This window comes from Ornithorhynchus anatinus, chromosome 21 (genome assembly GCF_004115215.2).
Source record: "Ornithorhynchus anatinus isolate Pmale09 chromosome 21, mOrnAna1.pri.v4, whole genome shotgun sequence".
Lineage (NCBI taxonomy): Eukaryota > Metazoa > Chordata > Mammalia > Monotremata > Ornithorhynchidae > Ornithorhynchus > Ornithorhynchus anatinus.
In genome coordinates, this window is record NC_041748.1 from 20,680,935 (window position 1) to 20,708,314 (window position 27,380).

The window sequence follows — 27,380 nt, forward strand, 5'->3', positions numbered from 1 at the left end:
ATCCCAGCCCGCGCACTCGGTTCCTCTGCCGCCGCTAACCTCCTCACTGGGCCTCCACCTCACCTGTCCCGCCGTCGACCCCTGGCCCACGTCCTACCACTGTCCCGGAGTGTCCTCCCTCCTCACCTCTGCCAAACTGACTCTCTTCCCCCCCTTCAAAGCGCTACTGAAAGCTCACCTCCTCCAGGAGGCCTTCCCAGACTGAGCCCCCCTTTTCTTCTGCTCCCCCTCCCCTCCCCATGGCCCCGACTCCCTCCATCTGCTCTAACCCTCCCTCCCCGCCCCACAGCGCTTGGATAAATCTATAATTCTATTTATTTATATCGATGCTATCGATGCCTGTCTACTTGTTTCTTTGTTTTGTTGTCTGACTCCCCCTTCTAGACCGTGAGCCCATTGTTGGGCAGTATTGTCTCTGTTGCCGAATTGTACTCTCCAAGAGCTTAGTCCAGTGCTCTGCACACAGTGAGCGCTCAGTAAATACGATCGAATGAATTATTCCTAAAACTCTCCCCTTCTCAGCGGCCGACTCGGGTGGTTTGGTGGCGCTGGAAGCCGCAGAGGGGACCCCGGGGGGTCCCGGCGAGAAGCCCCGTGGCGGCAAGCCGGGGGCCCGTGAGCAGGGGGTGTCGGCTGGGTTTCCGCGGGGAGGCGGCCCCGGGGCGGCCGACGCGTGGGCCTTTCCTACCTGCTCGCACAGGGTCGCGATGAGTCCTTCCAAGTCTTGCTTCTCGTGGAGGCTCATCTGCTTCTCCTCATATTCCTGTTCCAACTGCATCTCCAGCTGGCGGAGCTGTTTAGACACGCACACACAACACACGCGACACATGCAACACACAGGACGTGACCACACGCTTTTCAATTTATTTTAATGGTACTTCTTAAGCACCTTCTCTGTGCCGGGCACTGTACTGAGCTCCGGGTTAGACACCCAGGTGGACACCGTCCGGGTCCCATTTAGGGGTCCCTGTCTTAACCCCCATTTTGATCAATCAGTCATTTGTATGGAGCGCTTACTATGCGCAGAGCGCTGTACTAAGCACTGGGGTTAATAGACGATAATCAGGTAGGACGCAGTCCACGCTGGGGTAGAAACAAGGTTGGACACAGTTCATGTCCCACACAGGGCTCATAGTCTTAATCCTCATTTTAATCAATCACTCATATTTAGGAAGCGCTTACTATGTGCGGAGCACTGGCCTAAGGAGAAGCGGCGGGGCTTTGTGGATAGGGTTCGGGCCTGGGAGTCTGAAGGAACCGGGTTCTAATTCCGGCTCCGCCACGTGACTGCTGGGTGGCCTCGGGCAAGTCGCTTCACTTCTCTGGGCCTCAGTGACCTCATCTTTAAAACGGGGATTAAGATTGTGAACCCCATGTGGGACAGGGACTGTGTCTCACCCGATTAAGTTGTCTCTATCCCAGTGCTTAGAACAGTGCTTGGCACAGAGTAAGCATTTAACAAGTACCATGATGATGCTGATTACTTCTTAGTATACCGCTTATCATTTTGCAGATGAGGAAACTGAGGCCCAGAGAAGCCCGTCCAAGGTCACACGGCGGGCAAGCGGCGGAGCCGGGACGAGAACCCAGGTCCTCCGACTCCCAGGGCCGGGCTCTAGCCACTAGACCGCCCCGCCCCTCGAACCCGAGAGCCAAACCCTTCGAGCTCCGAGGAAGGTCCCGTCACCCAATCCCGGCTTTCCCTCCACCCCTCCCATCGACGTCCTTCGTTCATTCGATCGTATTTATTGAGCGCTTACTGTGGGCAGGGGACTGTACTAAGCGCTTCCTCCGGGATCTTCCAGAGTCTCCGGAAAACAAAGGTTGGCCCACCGCCCAATACCGGGGAGTTGCCTCTCTGTCTAACCTGACTGCTTTGGGTCGATCCCAGCACTCGATTACCTTGTAACTACCCCAGCGCCTGGAACACAGTAAGGGCTTAATAAGTACCATAAAAAAGAACCCAACAAAACACCCAGGTCCTCTTGACTTCCAAGCCTGTTCTCTTTCCACTAGGCCAACCCGCAACCATTAAAGGTGAGTTTCCACTCAGGGTGGAAAGGTCCCAAATGGTGGGTTCCTGGCCCGGGGGCTCTTCGAATCCTGCCCCTGCCCTACCCCGAACTGGTCACGTTTTCCCTCTACAGACCAAACTGTCCACTCAACCCAGCAGCCACCAACCGGAGCTGGACCGGCTCCGAGACGGAGCTAGAGAAGCGACGTGGTGTAGTCGAAAGAACTCAGGCCTGGGAATGAGACGGGCATGAATTCTAATAAGCCCGGCTCTGCCGCTCGTCTGCCGGGTGATCCGGGCAAGTCACTTGGCTTCTCGGGGCCTCAGTTCCCTCATCTGGAAAATGGGGATTGAGACCGTCAGCCCCATGGGGGACAGGGACTGTGCCCAGCCTGATTTGCTTGTAACGCCCCCAGCGCTTAGTACAGCGTCTGGCACATAATAAGCGCTTACTACCACAGTTATTATTAGATGGGGGTGGAGGCGAGGCGTGTACCACCCCTCTCCTCTCGCCAGTCCCCGACCGGTCAGACCGCAGTGTCCACGCCACCCCCCGCAGTGCCCGCCGTGCCACCCTACCCGCTTCTGACAGGACTGGCGCACATCTTCCAGCTCCTCCTCCTTGTCCTCCTCCTCCTTCTGGTGCATCTGCTTCATCCTCTCGATTTCCAGCTCAAAGCGGTGGCGGAGCTAAGGAGACCCCCCCCAAGGCGAAGATACCCAGGGTGAGTGAGGGGCCGGTGACTCGCATGATCAGGGCCTGCCCTGGGCACCCCCTCCCTCGGGGCCTCCTCCGTTTTCCCGGATCCTGCTCCGTCCCTTGCCCGAAACGTCTCCCCTCGTTCCCCCGGTCTCCCCTTACCAAATCCACCAGGCTGTCACCCTCCCCGGGTTCAAAGTCCTCCTGAGGGAAGCCTTTCCCGACTCATCCCGGACGTTTCCGAGTCAGACCCACCCTCCAGGACCGTGTCACGGCCGCCTTCCCTCCCGCTCCCGTGGGTCCCGGTGTCTGAGGCTCCTGTAGCTCCTCGAAGGACGGATTGTGTCTACTGTGCTCTCAAAGCCTTTAGGACAGTGCTCTGCACACGGTACCCTGTAAACTCCTTGAGGGGACCGATTGGGCGGCGTGGCCCAGTGGATAGAGCCCGGGACCGGGAGTCAGAAGGACCCGGGTTCTAATCCCGGCTCTGCCACTTGCCTGCTGCGTGAAACTGGGCAAGGCACTTCATTTCTCTGGGCCTCAGTTCCCTCACCTGGAAAATGGGGATTAAGATGGCAAGCCCCATGAGGGATTTAGCTTGTATCTACCCCGGCGCTTAATACAGTGCCTGGCACTTAGTAAGCGCTTAACAAATACCTCAGTTAACATTACTCTATTGTTTTGGGCTCTCCCAAGCACTTAGAACAGTCCTCTGCTGCACACAGTAAGCACTGCACAAACAGCTGTGTGGGCTAGCGGAGAGACCTCGGCTCTGGAACTCTAGGGGATCTGAGTTCTAATCCCGGCTCCACCACTCGTTTACCCCGGGACCTTGGGCAAGTCCCTTCCCTTCCCTGGGCCTCCGTCCCCTCGTCCACAGAACGGGGATTAAGACCGCGAGCCCTACGTGCAGCTTGGAGTGCGTCCGACCCGATTAGCTCGTATCTACCTCAGCGCTCAGTACAGCGCTCGGCACATAGGAAGAACTTATCAAATACCATTTAAATCACAAGCCATCGACTGACTCCCACTTCCTTCGGCATCTCCCTGACTCGTTTTCTTTGTTCTTCCCCCCTCCCAGCCCCACAGCAATCACGTCCATACCTATTTGCTTATTTATATTAGTGTGCGTCTCCCCGCCTCTAGACCGTAAGCTCATCGTGGGCAGGGGATGTGTCTGTTTACTGTTCTATTGTCCTCTCCCAAGCGCCTAGTCCAATGCTCTGCACACAGTAAGCGCTCGATAGATATAACTGAAGGAAGGAATGACTGCCGGCCGCAGCCCTGCGGTGCCGCCTCGGCCGAAGGGGAGGGCGCGTTCACCTGCTCCAGTTGCTGGATCGTGTTTTCCTGCCGCCTCAGGGTTCTCTCCTGCTCGGCCGCGTTCGCTTCCAGATCCCAGAGCTGCTTCTTCAGGGCGGCTACGTCGGTTCCGTGTGGCATCTGGGGGGCGGACAGCTCCTGGATGCGGGACCCCAACAAGGCCACTCGCTGCTTCAGAGCCGAAGCTTCTTCTTCTTTTTGCTGTGGAGAAAAAGAGGTACCGTCGGTCTCTTCTTGTCCTCGGGGTGCTGGGGCTGTCCGAAACGCTCTCGCTCCAAGCTTCCTGAGGATCACTGGATTACCACAGCCACCGGATTTCTCTATCTGTCCTCTGTCTCTCCCCTCTCCGGTCCACACTTCACTCTGCTGCCCGGATCATTTTTCTACAAAAACGTTCGGGCCACGTTTCCCCACTCTTCAAGAACCTCCAGTGGTTGTCCACCCAGCTCCGCATCAAACGGAAACTCCTCACCGTCGGCTGTAAAGCCCTCAATCCCCTGCCGCCTCCTACCTCACCTCACTTTGCTGCTCTCTTACTACAATCCAGCCTCCACACTTGGCTCCTCTAAGGCCAACCTTCTCCCTGTACCTCCATCTCGTCTATCTCATCGCCAACCTCTCACCCACATCCTGCCTCTGGCCCGGAACGCCCTCTTTCCTCGTAGCCAACAGACAATGACTCTCCCTCACTTCAAAGCCTTACCGAAGGCCCATCTTCTCCAAAAGGTCCTCCCCGACTAAGCCCCCTTTCCTCTTCTTACACTCCTTCTGCGTCTCCTTGATTCGCTCCCTTTATTCACCTCCCCTCTCCCAGCCCCACACCACTTAGGTCCAGATCTGTCATTTCTTCATTCCTATTAATGTCTATCTCCCACTTTAGACTGTAATCTTGTTGTGGGCCGGAAATATGTCTATTTATTGTTCTACCGTACTCTCCCAAGGGCTTAGTACAGTGCTCTGCACGTGGTAAGGGCTCGATAAATACGATTGATTGACTGACTGACAAGAAGTGAGGCCGTCTACCTCTAGTGGGGTCTCCCTAGCATTTAGTACAGCAACCTACCTGCTCGATAAGCATTATTAATGGATTATTAAAACATTGCCCGATCTTCCAGGGGAAGGGATGGGCACCTTGACTGCGTTGTCCTCTCCCGAAAGCTAAGCACAGGGCTCTGTGCGCAGTAAGTGTTCGATTAAAAACAACTAAATGACTTCTTTGAGAAGCAGCGTGGCCTAGTGCAAAGAGCCCAGGCCCGCGAGTCAGAGGACCTGGGTTCTCATTCTGGTTCTGCCACTCGTCTGCTGTGGGACCTCGGGCAACTCACTTGACTTCTCTGGACCACAGATTCCCCATCTGTAAAATGGGAACTAAAGATCTGTTCTCCCTAGACTGTGAGTCCCCTGGGGGTCAGGGGCTGTGCCTGACCTGTGCTTAACAAATACCAGAGATATTATTATCTTCATCTTTTATGGTTTTTGTTAAGTGCTTACTATGTGCCAGGCACTGTACTAAGTGCTGGGGTAGATCAATCAATCAATCAATGGTATATACTGAGCAGTTACTAAGTGCAGGACACTGTACTAAACGCTTGGGAGAGCACTCCAACCGAACTGACAGTCACGTTCCCTGCCCCAAATAAGCTTACATCCTAGAGACAAGCTTATTTACAAGCTAGTCAGGTTGGACACAGTCCACGTCCCACATGGGGCTCACAATCTTAATCCCCATTTTACAGATTAGGGAACCGAGGCACAGAGAAGTGAGGCGACTTGCCCCAGGTCACGTAGCAGGCGAGTGGTGGAGCCAAAATTGGCACCTAGTAAGTACTTAACAAATACCACAATTAATAACAGTTATAATAATTTTGGTCCCTGTTAAGCACTTACTATGCACCAAGCACTGTTCTAAGCCCCGGGGTGGGTACGAGTTAGTCAGGTTGGACATAGTCCCTGTCCCACATGGGGCTCACAGTCTTAATCCCCATTTTCCAGATGAGGTAACTGAGGCCCAGAGAAGTGAAGTGACTTGCCCGAGGTCTCACAGAAAACATGGGGTGGAGCCGCGATTAGGCCTGTGCTCTATCCACTAAGCCATGACTGCTTCTCAATTAACATTATTATATATGATTATCATTCCTGTTATTATTATTGCTGTGTCCATCTCCTGCTGCAGGGCTCATGTCCCAGCTGCCCCCTCATCAATCTCCGCACTTGGCGTGGACGGCCGGAAGGAGCCGAGGGGGCCTTTCCACACCAAGGCACCAGGGGAGGGGAGATGTGTGTTCCGGTCGTCGGTCCTTTCCCCTCAGACACGCACGGTATTCCATCTCTCCCCTCTCCCCGGCCCCGCAGATGCGCCCCGCCGCCCACTTTGAAGCACTGGACGTTGCCCTCTCTCTGCCAGCAGCGGCCAACCGGCCCAAGAGTGAAGCACAGCAGCCTAGGGGATAGAACCCAGGCCTAGGAGGTAGACGGCCTGGGTTCTAATCCCGGCTCCGCCGCTTGTCTGCTGGGAGACCTTGGACATGTCACTTCACTTCTCCACACCTAAAGTCTTTCAACTACAGAATGGGGTTTCAATACCTCTTCTCCCTCCTACTCAGACTATGAGCCCCAAGTGGGATACAGCGCGGGTTCTAAGCCCGGCTCCGCCACTTGTCTGCTGTGTGACCTTGGGCGAGTCACTTAACTTCCCTGTGCCTCAGTTCTCTCGTCTGTAAAAAGGGGATGAAGGCTGTGAGCCCCGTGTGGGACAGGGACTGTGTCCAATCTGATTAGCTTGCATTTGCCCCAGCACTTAGAACAGTACCTGCCACATAGTAATAAATACCATTAAAAAAAACCCCAAACCGGATGGGAATTCCTGCCCTTACCTCAAACTTCTGCTGCAGCTTGCTGAACTCCCACCTGATGGAAGTGTTCTCCTGGGTCACCTTTTCCCGGAGGCTCTTTTCAAACCGTGACTCTCCCAGGGCTTGGGCCAACTGCATATCGAACCTGCACAGAGACAGACAGAGACACAGAAAGACAGAGAGAGCTCATGTCACTGCCAGGTGGTCCCTCGGTCTCGGGCCATTGATCCAACGATCGATTGAGCCATCCATCCCTCGCCCCGGCTACTGAAAGCTCCTTGTGGTCAAGGAACACGCCTACCAACTCTGTGGTAGGGTCCTCTTCAAAAAACTCAGTACAGTGCTCTATACGAAGGATTTGCTCCCTTTACTCACCACTCCCTCAACCCCACGGCGCTTATGTCCATTTCCGTCATTTATTCAGATTAACGTCTGTCTCCTGCTCCGGACCGTAAGCTCGTTGTGGGCAGGGACCGCGTCTACCAAATGGGTTGTATCGTTCTCTCCCAAGCCATTAGTCCACTGCTCTCTACTTAGGATTTATTTCCTTTCTTCACCCCTCCCTCGGCCCCAAAGCACTCAAGAACATATCTATAATTTATTTATTCAGGTGAACGTCTCTCTCCCCCTCTAGGCTGCGAGCTCTTTGTGGGCAGGGAACGTGTCTACCAACTCCGTTGCATTGTCCTCTGCCAAATTTTTAATACAGGGCCCTGTACAGAGGATCTGCTCCCTTTATTCACCCCTCCCTCGGCTCCACAGGACTTACGTCTAATTAATATTAATGTCCGCTTCCCCCTCTAGATTGTAAGCTTGCTGTGGGCAGGGAACGTGTCTACCATCTCTACCGCACTGCTCTCTCCCAAATCCTTAGTACAGTGCTCTGTCCTAAGAATTACCTCCCTTTATTCATCCCTCCCTCAACCCCACACCACTTATATCCACATCTATAATTTCACTGATTCATATTAATGGCTGACTCCCACTCTAGGCTGTAAACTCATTGTGGGCAAGTTGAAAATAATGATAATAATATTAACGGTATTTGTTAAGCACTTACCATGTGCCGGGCACTCTACTAAACGCTGGGGTGGATACAAACGAATCGGGTTGGACACCGTCCCTTTCTCACATCGGGCTCACAGTCTCAATCCCCGATGAGGGAACTGAGGCCCAGAGAAGTGAAGTGACTTGCCCAAGATCACCCAGGAGACAAGCGGCGGGGCTGGGATTAGAACCCTTGACCTTCTGACTCCCAGGCTTGTGCTCTAGCCACTATTCAGTCATTCATTCAATCGTATTTATCGAGCGCTTACTGTGTGCAGAGCACTGTACTAAGCGCTTGGAATGTACACCTTCTACCTGATGCCTCTGCGTCGCCCTCTGACTTGGATTCGCTCCCTTTATTCACCCTTCTCTCGGCCCCACGGCACTTACGTCTGTCTGCATTCATCCTTTATTTCTTCCCCTCCTCTCCCTCCTCTCCCTCCTCCTCCTCCTCCCTCCTCCTCTCCCTCCCCGTCCTCCTCACCGTTTCTGTCTCTTCTCCAGCTCGTGGTTGCGGCTCTGCTGGCTTTCTAGCAGGACACGAGCATCTTCCAGGTCACAGGTCAGATGGCGGCACTTCCTCTTCAGCTGCTGGGCCGCCTTCTTGGCCCCTTCCAGGGCGCTCTGCGCCTCCCCTAGCTGAGAAAGACGTCGGAAGACACCGAGTCAGATTCCTCATCCATCCATCCATCAACCAGTGGGCTTTACTAAGCGCACACCGAGGGCTCGGCACTGTACTAAGCACTTGGGAGAGTGCCACAGTAACAGAGCACATATATCCTGCCTGGATTTTAATTTTTTTTAACGGTATTTGTTAAGCGCTCACTACATCTCAGGCACTGTACTAAGTGTTGGGCTGGATACAGAGAAGCGAAGCAGCGTGGCATAGTGGAGTGAGCCCGGGTTCTAATCCCAGCTCCGCCACATGTCAGCTGTGAGACCTTGGGCAAGTCACTTGACTTCTCTGGGCCTCAGTTACCTCATCTGGAAAATGGGAATGAAGACTGTGCGTCCCACGCGGGACAACCTAATTCCTTTGTATCTACCCCAGCGCTTAGAACAGTGCTTGGCACGTAGTAAGTGCTTAACAAATACCAACATTATTATTATTATTATAGGACTCATCGTCTTAATCCCCGTTTTACAGGTGAGGGAACTGAGGCATAGAGAAGGGAAGGGACTTGCTCAAGGTCACTCAGAAGACAAGTGATAGAGCCGTGATTAGAACCCAGGTCCTTTGACTCCCAGGCCCGGGCTCTCTCTGCAGGTCTGACTGTTTCTCTGTTCTCCCCAGCTCCTTGAGGGGCAGGTATCGACAGTCTTGTTCTGCTGAACCTGCCAAAGCACTTAATACTTCGTCAAGTGCTTAGTCCGGTGCTTTGCACACAGTAAACGCTCAATGAATACAATCGAATGAATACGGTTCTCTGTATTCCGTAGGCACTCAGTACAGACCACAGAATGAATGAATGCATGAAACTCAGTTTGCTGCTGTTCCAGACAGTGCTCTGTACTAAGCCAAATTGGAACAGAAACATCCCTAACCTCCGGGCAGGTCGGTCAGGAAAAGTTCAGCTCCCAGGGCGGACGGAGGCTTCAAAATGGAGGCAGTGTGGCCAAATGGGAAGAGCGTGGGCCTGGGAGTAGGGAATCCTGGGTTCTAACCCTGGCTCTGCCTCTTGCCTGCTGCGTGACCCGCGGCAAATCACTCTAACCTCTCTGGTGCTCAGCTTTCTTCTGTAAAATAAGGATAAAACCACCTCTTCTACCTCCCCTTTAGACTGTGGGCCCTGTGTGAGACAGGGACCGTGGGCAACCTGAAGCAGCACGGCGGAGTGGGTCGAGCCCGGGCCTGGGAGTCAGAAGTTATGGGTTCTAATCGCGGCTCTGCCACTTTTCTGCTGTGTGAGCTTGAGCAAATCGCTTCACTTTTCTCTCAGTTCCCTCATCTGTAAAAGGGGGTTTAAGACTGTGAGCCCCACGTGGGAGAGGGGTTGCGTCCGACCCGATCAGCTCGTACCGACCGTACTGCTTCCCTGCAACCTGGCTCCCGTCCCCTTCGCTCCACGGAAACCGCCCGCTCGAAGGTCGGCGATGACCTCCTTCTTGCCAAATCCAACGGTGTCTCCCCCCTCCTAATCCTCCTTGACCTCCGAGCCGCCTTCGACACCGTGGACCTCCCCCTCCTCCTGAAAACGTTATCCAAACCCGGCTTCACCGACACTGTCCTCTCCTGGTTCATCCCCATTTTCCAGATGAGGGAACTGAGGCCCGGAGGAGAGAAGTGACTGTGTCCCCCCGGCTGTGAGCTCACGGTGGGCAAGGAATGTGCCTGTTTAGTATTATATGGTCCTCTCCCAAGGGCTTAGTACAGTGCTCTGCACACAGTAAGTGCCCGATAAATACGATTGAATGAATGAGTAAATACGACTGACTGGGGGCAAGTCTTCTGCCGCTCTCATGGCTGCATTTCTCCATCTCCAAAGGGAACTGAGACCGGACGAATTTGGTGGCGAGGGTCCGTCTTTGCGGGCCCCGGGGCGGCGCCCCGTCCCCCGCCTCTCACCTTCTGGTCCAGCTCCCGCCGGGAGTTCAGCTCCGACTCCAGCCTCTCCTCGCACTGCAGGACCCGCTTCCGCAGAAACTCGATTTCCATCTGAGCGCAGTCGAAGCGCGTCTGCCACCCGTCGTCTGTGGGAGGGAGACGGGGTCGGGCGGAGGAGTTGAGCCATGGTGGGGGAGAAGTGAGGGGTGGGCGGGTTCAGGGGGGCCGCAGGCCAGGCTCTTGTGGGGAAGGCCGCCGGACGAAGAGCAGCGTGGCCGAGTGGAAAGAGCCCAGGCCTGTGAGTCGGAAGGACCTGGGTTCTAATCCTGGCTCCACCCCTTGTCCCCTTGGGCAAGTCATTTAACTTCTCTGGGCCTCGGTTACCTCATCTATAAAATAGGGATGAAGACTGTGGGCCCGCGGGACAGGGACTGTGTCCAACCTCATTATCTTGTCTCTACCCCAGGGCTTAGTACAGTGCTTGACACACAATAAGTGGACAAAGTGGAACGGCAGCTGGACGAAGCGGGACGACAGCCAGGAAAAGTGGGAGAGCACCCGGAAGAAGTCGGTAGAGCGTATTAGGGCCCATATCGGGTTGGAAAACTGTAGTGGAAAGGAAAGAGGGATGGGCTGCAGGCAGACCCCCCAGCTCTGAGTGCCGCCCCGTCCTCACCTCCTATCGAGTTACTTTTTTCCGACTCGCACAGCTCAATTTTCTTCTGGGCTTCCTCCAGCTGCTTCTCAACCATCCCCAGATTCTTCTGCACTTGCTCATATTTACTCTGAAAGGGCACGGACGAGAGAGCGCGCCAGTGGAACCGGCTACGTTAGGACCCCCACAGCCCCCTCCACCCACGTTGCCAAGATCTCCGGTGGAAAGAGCTCATGCTTGGGAATCTAGAGTCTTGCGAGGACCCGGGTGGGCCACCCCGGCGGGCATCCTGACTGGCTGACACCGGAGCCTCCGCCCGCTGGTCTGCAGGGCTACGGCTGCACCCCCTTGGGCTGTGGGCGGGTAGGATCATCTGCACACCCCACACCCGTGCCCGCCCGTGGCACTCCGGTCCCCTGACGGGCGGGGATGAGAGATCACGAGGGGCACCAGGGGAACCACCGACATTGGACTCCGCCCCTCCTTGCCGGTGATGCTTGGCGGTAAGTTTCCCTCCCCGTCGGCTTCCGGCACCGACCGACACGTCTCCCCCGCCTCAAAGCCTCACTGAAGGCCCTTCTCCTCCGAGAGGCCTTTCCCGACTAAGTCCTCCTTCCCTTTTCTTCCCCTCCCTTCTGTGTTGCCCTGACTCGCTCCTTTTATCCATCCCCCCTCCCGGCCCCACTCCGCTCGTGTCCCTGGCCGTCATTTATTCATTTCTATTCAAGTCCGTCTCCCCCTCTAGACTCCAAGCTCATTGTGGGCAGGGAATGTATCTGTTCTACTGATCCATCTCCTCTCCCAACCGCTTAGTCCAGTACTGTGCACCCAGTAAGCGCTCAATAAGTACCACTGCCTGACTGACTTGGAGACTCCCGAGAGCGAAGGCCGGTCCCTCTCCTCTAAGCCCTTCTCAGTCCAAGCCACTTCACTTCTCTGTGCCTCAGTGACCTCATCTGGAAAATGGGGATTAAGACTGTGAGCCCCACGTGGGACAACCTGATTTCCTTGTATCTACCCCAGAGCTTAGAACGGTGCTCGGCACATAGTAAGCGCTTAACAGATGCCATTATTATCGTTATTATCAACGGTATTTTCTTAGCACCTACTGAGTGCAGGCAACTGTACTAAGTGCCCGGAGAGTACAATCCAACAATTAGCAGACCTGTTCCCTAAGAAGCCTCCAGACGCTAAGCTCGCTGTCGGTGGGGAATGTGTCTGTTCTATTGTTCTGTCGTCCTCTCCCAAGCGCTTAGTACAGAGCTATGCACACGGTAAGCGCTCGATAAATGCGACTGATTGACAAAGTTTATGGTCTGGAGGCTTAGTTAGGGAAGGCCCTCAATCCTTCCACGGTTGCGGGGGTCGCCTTGCCCCCAGGGAGGAGGGGCTCACTGGCCCGTTCCCCCGACGTCCCCCACCCCGGGCCCCGTGACTCACCTTCAGCTCCCTGATCTCTCTGGAGGCGCGGAGACCCTCGGCTCGTGCGCCCTCCAGGACGCGACTGGCCACGTCCCCCTTCGACCGCTCGTCCGAGAGCTCCATGGTCAGGTCCGCGATCTACGGGGGGCGGGGGAGGAAAGAGCAGAGAGACCCCCCAGCTGCCCACTCCGTCCTCACCCCCAGCCCGCCCCCAGGACTACGGGTTCGGAAGTCGGGAGAGCCGGGTTCTGTCTCCGGCCTGCGGTGGGACCTGAGGCAAGTGGGCAGGGAATGTGGACTCCCAGGCGGAGTCCAGTGCTCTGCCCATAAGTTAAGCGCTCAATAAATACGATCGACTGTCTGATCCACTCTTGACCTGTTTCCTCATCTGCAAAATGGGGGTAAGAGCCCCGCTCTCCCTCCTCTTCCCCTTAAACCGTCGGTTAGTTGGTCAATCCTATTTACTGATCATTTAGTGGGTGCAGAGCTCCAGACTAAGCGCTTAAGGACAATAAAACGATGTAACAGATATATTCCCTGCCCACGACAAGCTTCCAGTTTAGAGGGGGAGACTGACATTAGGAGAGATAAAGAAAGGACGGATGTGGACATAAGGGCTGTGGGGCAGGGAGGGAGGATGAATAAAGGGAGCAAGTCAGGGCGATGCAAAAGGCACAGTGACTGCTCTAATAATATAACAACAGTGGTAATAATAATATATATTTGTTAGGCGCTTACTATGGGCCAAGCACTGTAAAAAAACAAAACACCGGGGTAGGTACGATCTTGGCACAACCAGGGGCTTCCAAACTAAATAGGAGAGATGATGATGATGGCATTTGTTAAGCGCTTACTATGTGCCAAGCACTGTTCTAAGCGCTGGACTGGTGGTTATGTGCTGAGCCCTCCCAGGAGGGAGTGGGATGAAAGGTGCCTGATTTGGAGCAAGCTGTGGTGTTCTCTACGCTCCACCTCACCGGGAGTGGTAGCACTTACTGTGTGCCAGGCCCTGTACTAAGCGATGGGGTGGATCCAAGCAAATCGAGTCGGACCCAGTCCCTCTCCCGTGTGGGGCTCACAGTCTCAATCCCCATTTTACAGATAAGGGAACTGAGGGCCAGAGGAGGGAAATGACTTGCCCAAGGTCACAGAGCAGACAAGTGGTCGAGTCGGGATTAGAACCCATGACCTTCTGCCTCCCAGGCCCTGGATCCTTCCCCTAGGCCACTTCTCATAGTCATATACGGACACTGAGGTACATAACAGAAGCTGATTTCCCAAAGACGGATGAGACGAAAAGAAGGTTAAACTGTCGAAATCCCATCCGCTTTGGGTGGCGTTCCTTGGACGCTTCCCTCCGACATCAATCGATCGATCGATCGATCGGTGGTATTTATGGAGCAACTGACCGTGTGCAGAGCACTGGGGACAGTCCAGTAGAACATCATAACAGAGTTGCTACACACGTTCCCCGCCCACTGCCCGAGACCCCGTCCACGGCTCCGGAGGCCGGTAGGCGCGACCGGTACACGCCCGCTCCCGACGGGGCGGCTTCTTTGTATTTGCCTCGCTCGGAAACCGGCGTTCTCCCTCAGCTGCCGGGATGCCTCACCCGCTTCTCTACTGTGCTCTAGCTGCTTGGGCCAATTAGTGTGAAATTTAATTTGTGCCAATCAGGCCGAGCAGGGGGAGCACAAAATTAATTTAGTCCATTAATGTTGCGTTTTCCGGTGCACGGGTCCTGAACCGAAAAACAATTACTTTTCCCAGACTGTTGAGCTGCCACAATGCCGAAAGCGGAGGAGAACGAGCTCCCAGGCTTCCCCGGGCTCCTGGGGGCCCCACCCTTGGCTCGCCCCCCTCCCGCTATTTCCCACAACCCCGAAGGGAACCCAACTCATAATAATAGTAATGATAATAATTAGAGTATTTAAGCGCTTACTATGTGTCAAACGCTGTACTAAGGGTCTCCCCTCTCCTCCAGAAACTCCAGCGGTTGCCCATTTACCTCCGAATTTAACGGAAACTCCTCACCATTGGCTTTAAAGTCCTCACCTCACCTCTTCCTATCTCACCTCGCCGCTCTCCTACTCCAACCCAGCCCGCACACTTCGCTCCTCTAACGCCAACCTTCTCACTGGGCCTCGACCTCAACCATCTCACCGCCGACCCCTCGCCCACGTCCCGCCTCTGGCCTGGAACGACCTCCCTCCTCAAATCCGCCAGGCAATTATTCTCCCCTCCTTCAAAGCCTTACTGAGGGCCCAGCTCCTCCAAGAGGCCTTTCCTAAGTCCCTCTTTCCTCTTCTCCCACTCCTTTCTGGGTCACCCTGACTTGCTCCCTTTTTTCATCACCCCCCACCCTTCCAGCCCCATACGACGTATCTGTAATTTATCGATTTATATTAACGTCTGTCTCCCCGCCTCTCTAGACCGTAAGCACGGGGTGGGCAGGGATGTGTCCGTTGACTGTCGTATCGTACTTTCCAAGCACTTAGAACAGTGCTCCGGACCCAGTAAATACTTGATAAACACAACTGAAGGAATGAACGAATGAATTCGAAGTGCTGGGGTCCAAACGAGCTAATCAGGTCGGACACAGTCTCCTAAAATAAGACTCCGTCTCCGTCCCCATTTACGGATGAGGAAAACCGAGGCTCCGAGAGGTGAAGTGACTTGTCCAAAGCTCACACAGCAGAACCCCGATCCTCCGATCCCAGGCCCGGGCTCTTCCCACCAGGCCACACTGCTTCTCCTAACTCATACGAGCAAGGGGCGGGAAGAGCTCACCCTAATCGGGAATATGCGACACTAGTGGCAGAAATTAGTCTCTTCAACCGGGCAGATATACGGGTGGATGTGACTTTGCACTGCCTCTGAGGCAGATCGGAAGCTCCTTGTGGATAGGCAGCGTGCCTACCAACTTTACCGCACCGCACTCTCCCACGCACTTACTGCGACGCTCGGCCACTCAGAAGCATTCGATAAAGCGTTCGGTGATGGACTGCAAGAGCCCGGGCCTGGCAGTCAGAGGACCTGGGGGTCTGACCCTGCCTCTGCCACTGTTCGCTTAGAACAGTGCTTGGCACATAGTAAGCGCTTAACAGATACCACCATTCTCATTCACTTCTCTGGACCTCCCTTTCCGACTGAACGAACGATTCATCGCCCCAGGATACCTTGCTTCCCAGCTGATCGGCGTTCTGCCGGAGTTCGTTCCGCGCCTTCTCCGACTTGTCGAGTTTCCTCCTCAGGGCCTCCAGCTCCTCCTGGAACGGCAGACAGGGAAGGGTTCTGAGCTGGGCCCGAGCCCCCACCGGATTCGTCCTGCCCTTCCCCGTTCCGGACCCACGTCCGGCCGGGGTTCGCCTCGCTGACGATCCGTCTCTGATTTGGACTCTTCCGAGCGCTTACTACAGCGCTCTGCACACAGTAAGCGCTCAATAAACCCGACTGAATTTCCGCGCCTTCCTCTGCGCCCAGAGAAGGGTTGGCCGTGGGCAGGGGGATGGGGTGGAGAGGATGCCGGGACCGGAATGAAAAACATTCGTTCGTTCCGGGGAGGCCGGGGTGGGAAGACCCCTGGGTGCGAATCCCGGCTGTGTCGCTGGCCTGCCGGGTGACCTTGGGCAAGTCGCTTGACTTCTCTGGGCTTCCATTTCCTCCTCTGTCAAATGGGGAATCCAATACTTGCTCTCCGTGCCTCTTGGCCCGGAAGTCCACGTGGGGTGGGAACCGTGACCCATCTACTTATACAGTATCAACCCCAGCGCTTAGCACATAGTAAGCAGCTATGGGGAAGCTACGGGGAAGCAGCGGGGCTTAGTGGCAAGAGCACAGGCTTGGGAATCGGGGGGCGCGGGTTCTAATCCCGGCTCTGCCACTTGTCCGCTGTGTAACCTTGGTCAAGCCACTTCACTTCTGTGGGCCTCAGTTATCTGTAAAATGGGAATAAAGACTGTGAGCTTCACCTGAGACAACCCGATTACCTTGTATCTACCCTAGCGCTTAGAACAGTGCTGGGTGCTTAAGAGATACCATAATTATTATTATTATTATTAAACATTTAACTCATGCTACCATGATTAAAATTAAGATTGTTCATTTATTTACACTAATGCTGCTTCCCCTTCTGGATTATAAACTCCCTGTGGGCGGAGAACGTATCAGCCTCTCCAAAGATCTTAGTACAGTGCTCTGCGCCCAGTAAGTGCTTAATAAATACCCCTGATTGACTGGGAAGATGAAGATGCAATATTCCCCCCTGGACCCTCCAGTCTGTGAGCTCAATGTGGGCAGGGAACTCCGTCTACCGATTCGGCTATATTGTCCGCTCCCAAGGGCTCAGTAGAGCGCTCTGCACACAGTAAGGGCTTAATCAATACAGTGGCTGATCGATCAAAGTTATGAAGAGTCAGGGAGGGCGGGAATCCCCGATCTGCCAGCAGACGGACCGCCCGCCGGGCTGGTGCCCCCAGCCCCACAGCCCTAATGTACAAATCTGGAATTTTATTTATTTCCATTAATGTCTGTTCATTCGTACTGATGCCTGTGCCACCCGCCCCCAGACTGTGAGCTCTGTGGGCAGGGACTGTCACTGTTTATCGCTGCACTGTACTTTCCCAAGCGCTGAGTACAGTGCTCTGCACACAGTAAGGGCTTAATCGATACGACCGAACGAATGAATGAACGAGTGAATACCACCTTGGGCCGGGGGCCGGGGGAGGAATCCCCGCTCCGTCGCCAGATGGACCACGGCGGTGTGACCCCGCTTCCCCGCCCAGGCCGGGCTGGCGGCCCTTCCGTTACCTCCTTGGCCCGGAGCTGGTGGGCCTCCAGGGCGGTGCTGAGCAGGGGCCGGACGGCGGCCAGCAGCCGCCACCAGGGCCAGTCTTCGATCGCCTCGTACGCCCGCAGGTTCTTCTGGATGCACAGGGCCGCCAGGCGCTCCATCTGCTCGGAGAAAACGCTCACGGTCGGGCTCGGCTCCCCCCCCGGACCGCCGGCTCCTTGCAGGCAGGGAACGTGACTGCCGACTCCGTGTTCCACTGGACTCTCCCAAGCGCTTAGCACAGTGCTAGAAGCGCTCAGTGAGGAGCTCTGAGAAGCGGCGCGGCCCAGGGTATAGAGCCCGGGACTGGGAGGCGGGAGGAGCCGGGTGCTCATCCCGGCTCTGCCACTTGTCTGCTGTGTGACCTCGGGTGAGTCACTTCACTCCTCTGGGCCTCAGTGACCTCATATGGAAAAGAGGGATTCAGACCGTGAGTCCCATGTGGGGCAGGGACTGGGTCCAACCTGATTATTCTGTATCTACCTATCCACCGATCCTATTTACTGAACGCTTACTGTGTGCAGAATACTGTACTACGTGCTTAGGAGGGGACAATGCAACAGAGCTGGTAGACACGTCCCCTGCCTTAACACACAGTAAGCCCTTAAAAAGTGTCATAAAAACAACGATAATGTTAATTTTTTATGGTATTCGTTAAGCCCTCACTATGTGCCAGGCACTGTTCGAAGCGCTGGGGTAGATATAAGCTAATCTGACTGGACGCAGTCCCTGTCCCACAAGAGGCTCACGGTCTTCATCCCCACTTTCCGGATGAGGGAATCGAGGCCCAGAGAAGTGAAGTGATTTGCTCGAAGTCACAGGGCAGACAAGGGGCGGGGCCCAGGTCTTTCTGACTCCCAGGCCCGGGTTCTAGCCGCTAGGCTACGTTGCTTCTCACTAATGATAATGTTAAATGATAATAATGACGATTATGATGAAAATAATGACAATAATGATGTCAGAGATAATGGTAACAGCTACGGCTCTGACATCAGCAGCCAGGCCCGGTCCATCCTCGGAGGGTCCCCCTCGGCCCGCCCCATCTCCATGGCCCTGAGGTCGGATCACCCCCAATGCCACACCTTCGCTCTCTTGAATTTCTGTCTGGACAGGAAACCCTTGCAGGCGGCTTGGAAGGGAACCACACTCTGGGAAACGAGCTTCTCCCGCTCCTTCTCCAGCCTGGCGCGGACCCCGGCCTTGAGGAAAACCTGTGGAAAGAGGAGGGCGTCGGATCCCATGTTGTGGGGGGGTCGTCTCGCGAGGCGGGTGGTCCCGTCGGGAGCCGAGACCACCGTCTTCTCTCCGTTCCCACGCACGTCCCCTCCGATTCCTCCGGCGGCAGTGAGGCCTAGTGGAGGGAGCCTGGGCCCGGAAGTCAGACGACCTGGGTTCTCATTCCGGCTCTGCCGCTTGGCTGCTGGGAGATTTGGGGCAGGTCACTTCCCTTAATGACGATGATGACGATCACCTTTGGTATTTATTGATCAATCAACGAACGGTATTTATTGAGCGCTTATTATGAGCAGAGCGCTCTCCTAAGCTCACTGTGGGCAGGGAATGTGTCTGTCCTATATTGCTCTACTGTCCTCTCCCAAGCGCTCAATACAGAGCTCTGTACCGAGTGGGAGCTCAGTAAATACAACTGACTGACTACAGTACAGCAGAATTAGTAGACACGTTCGCTTCCCGGAATGATTTACACGCTTAACACGTAGGACTGGATTATCTTCTATCTATCCCAGTGCTTTGCACAGTGCTTGGCATATAGTAAGCGCATCACAAATACCACAACTGTGTGCCAAACGCTGTACTAAGTGCTGGGGTAGATTCGAGATGATTAGATTGGGCAAAGTCCCGGTCCCGTAAGGGGCTCACAGTCTAAGTGGGAGAGAGAACAGGTACTTAATCCCCATTTTACAGGTGAGAAAACTGAGGGCCAGAGAAGTGATCTGACCGAGTCATAACAGGGAAGCAGCATGGCCTAATGGCTAGAGCCCGGGCCTGGGAGGCGGCAGAAGGCCCTGGGTTCTAATCTTGGCTCCGCCACTTGTCTGCTGTGTGACCTTGGGCCACTCACTTCACTTCTCTGGGCCTCGGTTCCCTCATCTGTAAAATGGGGATTAAGACCGGTGAGCCCCATGTGGGACAGGGACTGTGTCCAAGCCGGTTAACGCATATCACCCAGTGCTTAGTGCAGTGCCTGGCACCTACTAAGTGCTTAACAAATACGACATTTATTAAGAGGAAGGGCTGGGATTAGAACCCTGGTCCTCTGACTCCCAGCTGCCTGCTGCCTCTCTGCGCCTCCGTTTCCACATCTACCAAATGAGGACTCGATACCCGTTGCCCCTCCAAATTAGACCGTGAACTCCGAAAGGCAGTTCTACAGATCAATGGTCGAAATAGTACCGAAGGGACGCTTCGCCTGCCACCGGGCTGTTGATTAAGTATGAAGCGATCGTGAGAAAAGATCGTCGGAGACCGTTACGGGCGGACGAGAAATGAGTTATCCTCGTCCACAATAGGGGACCGTGAGTTTTTTCTTGTTGCTGTTGTTGTTCTGAACAGGGAGAGGCTGCCCAGGCTGCGAATTCACGCTCTCCTCGTAAAGGCCTCCACGACGGTTGGCATCCCTAACTTACCCCGGGAGGAAAATGGCCAAGGAAAACGGACTTCTCCCACTCAGGTCATCGGGTTTCCAGGTGGGGGGGTCTTACCAAGCAACCCCACCCCGCAAAGGGGTTTTCTCCGGCTACTGATAGGATGCCTCCTTGTCCCAGCTGTTCTTTCTCCCTTCTTTGTGGCATTTATTAAGTGCTTACTATGCGCAAGGCGCCGTACTCAGCACTGGCGTAGAAACAAAGCAATCAGGTTGGTCGCAGTCCCCGTTTCACCTGGGGCTCACGGCCTTCATCCCCGTTTTTCAGATGAGGGAAATGAGGCCCAGGGAAGTGAAGGGACTTGCGCAAGGTCACCCAGCAGCCAAGTGGCGGAGCCGGGTTTAGAAACCAGATCCTTTTGACTGCCAGATCCGGGCTCTACCCGCTAGGCCACACTGCACCTCCTCTCCCTTCTCATTCATTCATTCAGTCGTATTTATTGAGCACTTCCTGTGTGCAGAACACTGTACTAAGTGCTTGGAAAGTACAATTCTCCCTCTCCACCCTCCCGTCCCCCTCTACTACCCACCCACCCCCAGCTCCCTGCCTTGTTCCAGCCTTTTTTTTACGGTATTTGCTGAGCACTCACTACGTGCTAGGCTCTTTACTGAGCGCTGGAGCAGAACAAGCAAATCGGATTGGACACGATCCCTGTCCCACATTGGGCTTTACAGTCGTAATCTCCTTTTGACAGACGAGGGAACTGAAGGCCAGAGGAGGGAAGTGTCGGGATCAAGGTCGCCCAGCACACAAGTGGATGAGAACCCGGGTCCTTCCGGCTCCCAGATCCGCTAGGCCACGTGCTTCTTCCCGCCCCCTTTCCGCTTCCTGCTTCCACCCTCTTCCAGCTCCCTGTTCCCTATCAGAAGGCTGCCCCTCCCCCCCGTTGCCCACCTTCTTCGGACCCCCACCCTCCCACGGAGCCTCTAACGGCAGGCAGCCCCCGCCGCGGCCCCCGAGGGAGTGGGGCTGGTGCCGGAGAGGGCCGCTCACCTGACTGCGGCCCACGCGGACGCTCCTCTTCTCCAGATCCAGGGCTTCCAAGAGCTCCCGTACGGCCTGTGGAGTCGGAGGGGAAAAGCGGGTTGGAAAGATTCTTCGGGGGCCCCACGGCGCTCTTTATTGGCGACGGTATTTACCGAGCGCTTTCTGTGGGCAGACCACTGGACTGACCACTCGGGAGAGGACGATGTAACAACAGAACAGATATATCCCCTGCCCGCAACAAACTTACAGTCTAAACGGGGAAGACGGGCATTAATAGGAATAAATTGGAATAAATATCCCAGGGGTGATCGGTTCCCCGCCTGGCCAAGAGCGCGGGTGGTACCTTGACGATACCTTCTTTCACTGCGCCCTCCCTGCCTTCTGTCCATCAGTCCAAGGTGTTGACTGAGCACCTACTATGTGCAAAACACTGAGAAAGGAATGGGAGCCAGAGATTAGGCCCCTCAAGGGGCTTAAGCTCTAAACTCATCGGGACTGCAAATCCCCTTTAAGGTAAGGCCAACTGAGGCCCCGCTGACAGTCAACTGAATGGAAGATGACTGGGAGTGATGGGCAACAGAATGGTTCCTATGGAAACAGGTCCCCGGCCCCTTTCCCCCAGGGTCCCAGAGAAACTACTACAGTTAGGGAAGCAGCGTGGCCTAGTGGATAGAGCCCGGGGCCTGGGAATCGGAAGGACCTGGCTTCTAATCCCGGCTCCATCACGTGTCTGCTGCGTGCTCTTGGGCACGTCGCTTCGCTTCTCTGGACCTCAGTTCCCTCACCTATAAAATGGGGATTAAGACTGTGAGCCCCACGTGGGAGAGCAACCCAATTTGCTTGTATCCACCCCAGCGCTTAGAACAGTGCCGGGCACATAGCAGTGGCTTAATAGATCCCACAATTATTATTATTACAATTATTAGCGGGCAGATCATGTTCTGTGGGATCCCAAAGCAGGGACAGCAGAGAATCCAGGCAAAAGTAACATCGTGGGACAACCTGATCACCTTGTAACCTCCCGAGCGCTTAGAAGAGTGCTTTGCACATAGTAAGCGCTTAACAAATGCCGTCATTATTATTTAGTCCTTACAGTGACAGTAGCAGTAATAAGAACGATACTGACTGAGCACCCAGTGGGGATACTTCACAGTACTCAACACTCGGTAAGGTAGAAAAGAAACGCGAGACAAGTCCTCGACCGGCAGAGAGTGTCCGCTCTAATGTGAATCCAAATGAAAGACCCTGGAGAATGACCTGACCCTCAGGGGGCTCCATTTTCCGGGGTAAGGCCGTCCGAAAAATCGCGAGGGAGCTGTTTTTGCGGAAAAGGAAGGGAAGAAACGGTAGCGGCTTACAGTGGGGAGCTGAATGGCCTTAAAGCCCTTAATCACCTTGTCCCCACCTACATCACCTTGCTACTCTCTTACTATGAACCAGCCCGCACATTTCGCTCCTCTAATCCTTCTGACTGTACCTCCGTCTCGCCTACCGCGCCATCGACCTCTCGCCCACGGTCTGCCTCTGGCCCGGCACGTCCGTCCACCTCATAACCGACAGACAGTGACTCTCCCCGCCTTCAGCGCTTTATTGGAGGCCCGTCTCCTCCAAGAGGCCTTCCCTGACTAAGCCCTCCTTTCTTCTCCTCTCACTCCCTTCTGCTTCACCCTGTCTTGCTCCCTTTACTCACCCCCCAACCGCCCCCAGCCCCAAAGCACTTATATCCTTATCTGTCATTTATTTATCTCTATTCATGTCTGTCTCTCCCTCCAGTCTCTAAGCTCGTTGTAGGCAGGGAATGTATCTATTTGTTGTTATATTGTACCCTCCCAAGTACGGTGCCCTGCACACAGTAAGAGCTCACTGAATACGATCGACTGACTGACCAGAGGTTCATTTCCCTCTGAGTTCCGGATGGCGAAAATGCCCATGCGGCCGAGGAAATGCTACCGTAAAGTCAGCCCCTTGCATGAAATCGGAAAGGAACCTCCGTCCTTGATCTTGCGGAAAAAACGTTCCATCTCTCGGTCGGGGTGGATTCTGATCATTCCGTGCTAGCTGAAATACTGCAGCGTGGCAGAGAGCGGAGGGATGTGTGTGACCGATGAAATGAAAACACAACAGCACTCGATTCACTTTCTGCACCGAGGAGGAAAACTAACAATTTACCAGAAGCGAGATTGTTGAGTGCAAAATGGAATCTCCGGGCCAGCGGATCGCTCTCCCGGTGCAGATCGGGGGCGAGGGAGGGAGGAGAGAGACAAGGAGAGGGAGAACCTCCGATCTCGCCCCCCACCACCCATCACCGTGGGTTTACCGGGGGCCGGGGTCTCCAGGGGGAGTTCGGAACCCAGAGCCTGCAGATTGTTGAATGATCCAAGGCAAAAGAAACCGCAATTTTCCTCAAACACAAGAAGCAGCACAGCCTAATGGTTAGAACCCGGACCTGGGAGTCAGAAAGACCTGGGTTTTAATACCGGCTCCGCCTCCTGTCTGCTGTGCGTCCTTGGGCAAGTCCTTTCACTTCTCTTGGCTTCGGTGTCCTCATGTGGAAAATGGGGAACGACTACGAGGCCCATCTGGGACACGAAGTGGGTCCATCCTGATTGGCTTGTATCTACTCCAGCGCTCAGTACAGTGCCTGGCACATAGTAAGTGCTCAAATACCATTAAAAAGAGGTGAGACGGAGGCCGTACTGGGCGTACCACCGGCTCAGCGGGGAAGGGCTCAAACTGGATGTACAACCCGCATAGCGTGATGGGATTCAAATGGGGCACAGGCCACGGAGGGTGAGGTAGGGCTCAGTCGGGCTACACCGTATGTACAGAGAGAAGGGGGGCGGTCACACAGAGCTTACCACACGCACAGTGAGATGAGGGTCATCTGACAGGTCACACAGGCACAGTGAGATTGGGATGGCAGAGTTCGTTCATTTATTCAGTCGTTCATTCTTTCAGTCGTATTCACTGAGTGGTTACCGTGTGCCGAGCACTGTACTAAGCACTTGGGAGAGCATACTACAACAAACAGACACGTTCACTGCGCAGAGCGAGCTTTCCTTCCAAAGAAAGCATAGCAAAGAGGAGCTTTAATGGGGGATGGTCTGGGGAGGAGGTGGGGGAAGGGGGAAGGTGACCAGTTCCAGAGCCGGCACCCCAATCTGGCAAACGTTAATAATGGCAATAATAAAAATAATAATAATAATGATTGTTTGTTAAGTGTTTACTATGAGCCAGGTACTGTACTAAGCGCTGGGGTGGAGACAAGTCTGTTGGGCTGGACACGGTCCCTTTCCCACGTGGGGCTCACAGTCTCCATCCCCATTTGACAGATGAGGGAATTGAGGCCCAGAGAAGTGAAGTGACTTGCCCAGGGTCCCACAGCAGACAAGTGGAGGAGCCGGGATGAGAACCCATGACCTTCTGACTCCCAGGTCCGGACTCAAACCACTACGTTACGTTGCCCTGGAAGGCACTCCGGGGTTCCGGCCCCACGGACCGGGGAGACGGGGGAATTCTGCCCGGCCTCAACCTACGCCGTGTTGACAGACAACCCCCTCTGCCCCTGCCCGGCGTCTAACAACAACCTTGACCTTTTCCAAGCGTCAGACCCGTCGTATTAAATCCTGCGGTCTTAAGACAATTTGCACACGTTCTCGGAGCGTTTGCCTAACAGAGCACGTGTTCATGTATAATTCAGAGAGCATCGAGCTTCCCGGAAAATGAATATTTATCAGCTCTTTCACGGAGGTTAGGACGGCGTTTTCTTTCATTTGCACCGAATCGCTATGCGGCAGGAAATGCAATTTGTGAACACCCCCCCTCCCCTCCAAAAAAAAAAAAAAAGGTCCCCAAACCGGTTCATTTCTATGTAAATATCCTTCTTCGCTACTATTTCCCCAATTTATTTTAATTTCTTTCTCCCCCTGTAGACTGCCAACTCCTTCTGGGAAGGGAATGTGTCTACCCACTCCATTCTATTGTACTTTCCCAAGCACTCAGTACAGTGCTCTGCACACAGCGAGCGCTCAATAAATACCACCAATGGACTGATTGCATTTTCACACTTTCCAAACTTCCAAGCCCCAAAAGGGAGACCGAGAGAGCAGCAGACACTATCCTCTGTTCCTAAAAAGGACGCAGATATTTGGGGTGCAGAGAAATAATGAGCCCCTCCTAATAATTAAATAAATAACTATGGTGGTATCTGTTAAGCGCTTACTCTGTGTCAAGCCCTGCTCTAAGTGCTGAGGCACAGCTTGGCCTAATGGATAGAGCACGGGCTCGGGAGTCAGAAGGACCTGGCTTCTGGTCCTGGCTGCGGCACTCGTCTGCTGTGTGACCACGGGCAAGTCGCTTTGCTGCTCTGAGCCTCCGTAAGCTCATCTGTAAAAGGGGAATGGAGACCGTGAGCCCCATGTGGGGCAAGGATTGTGTCCAACCTGATTAGAGAAGCAGCTGGGCTTAGCGGAAAGAGCCCGGGCTTGGGAGTCAGAGGTCGTGGGTTGTAATCCCGGCCCCGCCGCTTGTCAGCCGTGTGACTTTGGGCAAGTCACTTCACTTCTCTGTGCCTCAGTTACCTCATTTGGAAAATGGGGATTAAGACTGGAGCCCCACGTGGGACAACGTGATCACTTTGTATCTTCCCCAGTGCTTAGAATGGTGCTTGGCACATAGTAAGCACTTAACAAATGCCATAATTATTATTAGCATGTACCTACCCCAGCGCTTAGAACAGTGCCTGGCACACGGTAATACCATTAAAAAAGAAAGAAAGATATGAAATCAGCAGGTCAGGCACAGACCGTTCTCCTTCCCCAGGTTTCCAAGTTGCCTCCATTTCACCCGTGCCGTGGGGCTACCGAGTTGGCCGACGGGGACCCTGAGCCTCCCGTGATGACTTTAAAAATGGTGGCATTCTCCACCGAGAACGACGGATTCCCTGCCCGGACCAACTGATTCTAGTGCTAGTGACCTGTGTGGTGCCACTTCATTCGTTCAGTCGTATTTATTGAGCGCTTACTGTGTGCAGAGCACTGGCCTGAGCCCTAGGGAAAGGACACGAGAACAATAAACGGAGACATTCCCTGACCACAGCGAGCATCCGCTTGCGTTCTCTTGTGCCCGCGGGCGTTTCTGCTGGGGGCTGGAGCGCCAGGAGGTAAGAGGTGGGCACGCTAGCCCGCCCCGGGCCGAACCGGGACTGGGACCCAGGTCCCCTGATTCCCAGAGCCGCTTCTTTCCACTGGCCCGACGCCGGGTCTACTCTAGCTTTTCCCGAATAAGCCCTCGTTCCTTCTTCTCCCGCTTCCCTTCTGCTTGATCCTTGCACTTGAATTTGCACTCCTTATTCACCACTTCCTCAGCCCCAAGGCACTTATGTCCATATCCACCATTTATAGTAATGTTCATCTCCCCGTCTGTAATAATGTTGATATTTGTTAAGCGCTGACTATGTGCCTAGCACTGTTCTAAGCGCTGGGGTAGAAGCAGGGTCATCAGGTTGTCTCACGTAGGGCTCACAGTCTCCATCCCCATTTGACAGACGAGGTCACTGAGGCACAGAGAAGCTAAGTGACTCGCCCAAGGTCACACAGCTGACAAGGGGCAGAGCTGGGATTAGAACCCATGACCTCTGACTTCCAAGCCCGGGCTCTTTCCACTAAGCCACGCTGCTTCTTGCTCCTTGTGGGCAGGGAACGGGTCTACCAACTCTGCTTCTGCACTCTCCCAAGCACTTAGTCACAGTGCTCTGCACACAGCGAGCACTCGATAAACAGCACTGCCCGATCGGTGATTCCCAGAACCTACGTACCCCGAGGGCCCCTCAGCCCCTCCAGGGCAGGGTACGTGGTGCCTGGCTTCCGTTGTTCTTCCCTCAGCGTCCTGTACGGTCTTCCGCCCGGAGAAGGCGCTCAGTACCTACCCCCGCTGGACCGACTGGACTTGGCCGCCCTCCCTCCCTTCCCGGCCAAGGCTCCGGCCTCCGGTCGCCCCGTTACCTTCCCCTCGTCGATCCCCTCGGAAGCCGACGGAAGGTTCTTCACGAACAGTGGTGCCAACACCTGGAACTGCCGGCGGAACTGGGGGAAGCCCATGTGGTCGGGGTAGCCTGAGAGACAGAGAGGGAGGGAGCGAGAGAGGGAGAGGGAGACAGGGAGGGAGGGACGGACAGACGGACAGACATAGGTGTGAGCCGGAATGCTTCCGGGAAGATCGCTACTTTCCGGAAGGTGCCCAAAACGGGCTAAGGCCCCGAACGAATCCCTGGATCCGTGGTATTAGATCGATGCCTCCGCGAGGGCAGAGAACCTGGGCTTGGATCGTGCCGTACCCTCCCG

General features: G+C 54.7%; 1 protein-coding gene across 1 annotated transcript in view; it reads right to left on the minus strand.

Annotated features, from left to right (window-relative positions):
• Positions 1-27,380, minus strand: part of MYO18B (myosin XVIIIB) — a 133,705-nt gene that overhangs the window by 44,782 nt on the left and 61,543 nt on the right. Inside the window, exons 22-34 of the mRNA XM_029049138.1 lie at positions 27,042-27,151; positions 21,046-21,111; positions 18,472-18,600; positions 17,368-17,511; positions 15,738-15,827; positions 12,577-12,696; positions 11,158-11,266; positions 10,503-10,627; positions 8,421-8,575; positions 6,911-7,034; positions 4,038-4,238; positions 2,594-2,704; positions 689-793 (exon numbers count right to left, since the gene is read on the minus strand). Of these exons, the coding sequence (XP_028904971.1) occupies positions 689-793; positions 2,594-2,704; positions 4,038-4,238; positions 6,911-7,034; positions 8,421-8,575; positions 10,503-10,627; positions 11,158-11,266; positions 12,577-12,696; positions 15,738-15,827; positions 17,368-17,511; positions 18,472-18,600; positions 21,046-21,111; positions 27,042-27,151 (1,589 nt within the window). The remainder of the gene's footprint in view (positions 1-688; positions 794-2,593; positions 2,705-4,037; positions 4,239-6,910; positions 7,035-8,420; positions 8,576-10,502; positions 10,628-11,157; positions 11,267-12,576; positions 12,697-15,737; positions 15,828-17,367; positions 17,512-18,471; positions 18,601-21,045; positions 21,112-27,041; positions 27,152-27,380) is intronic.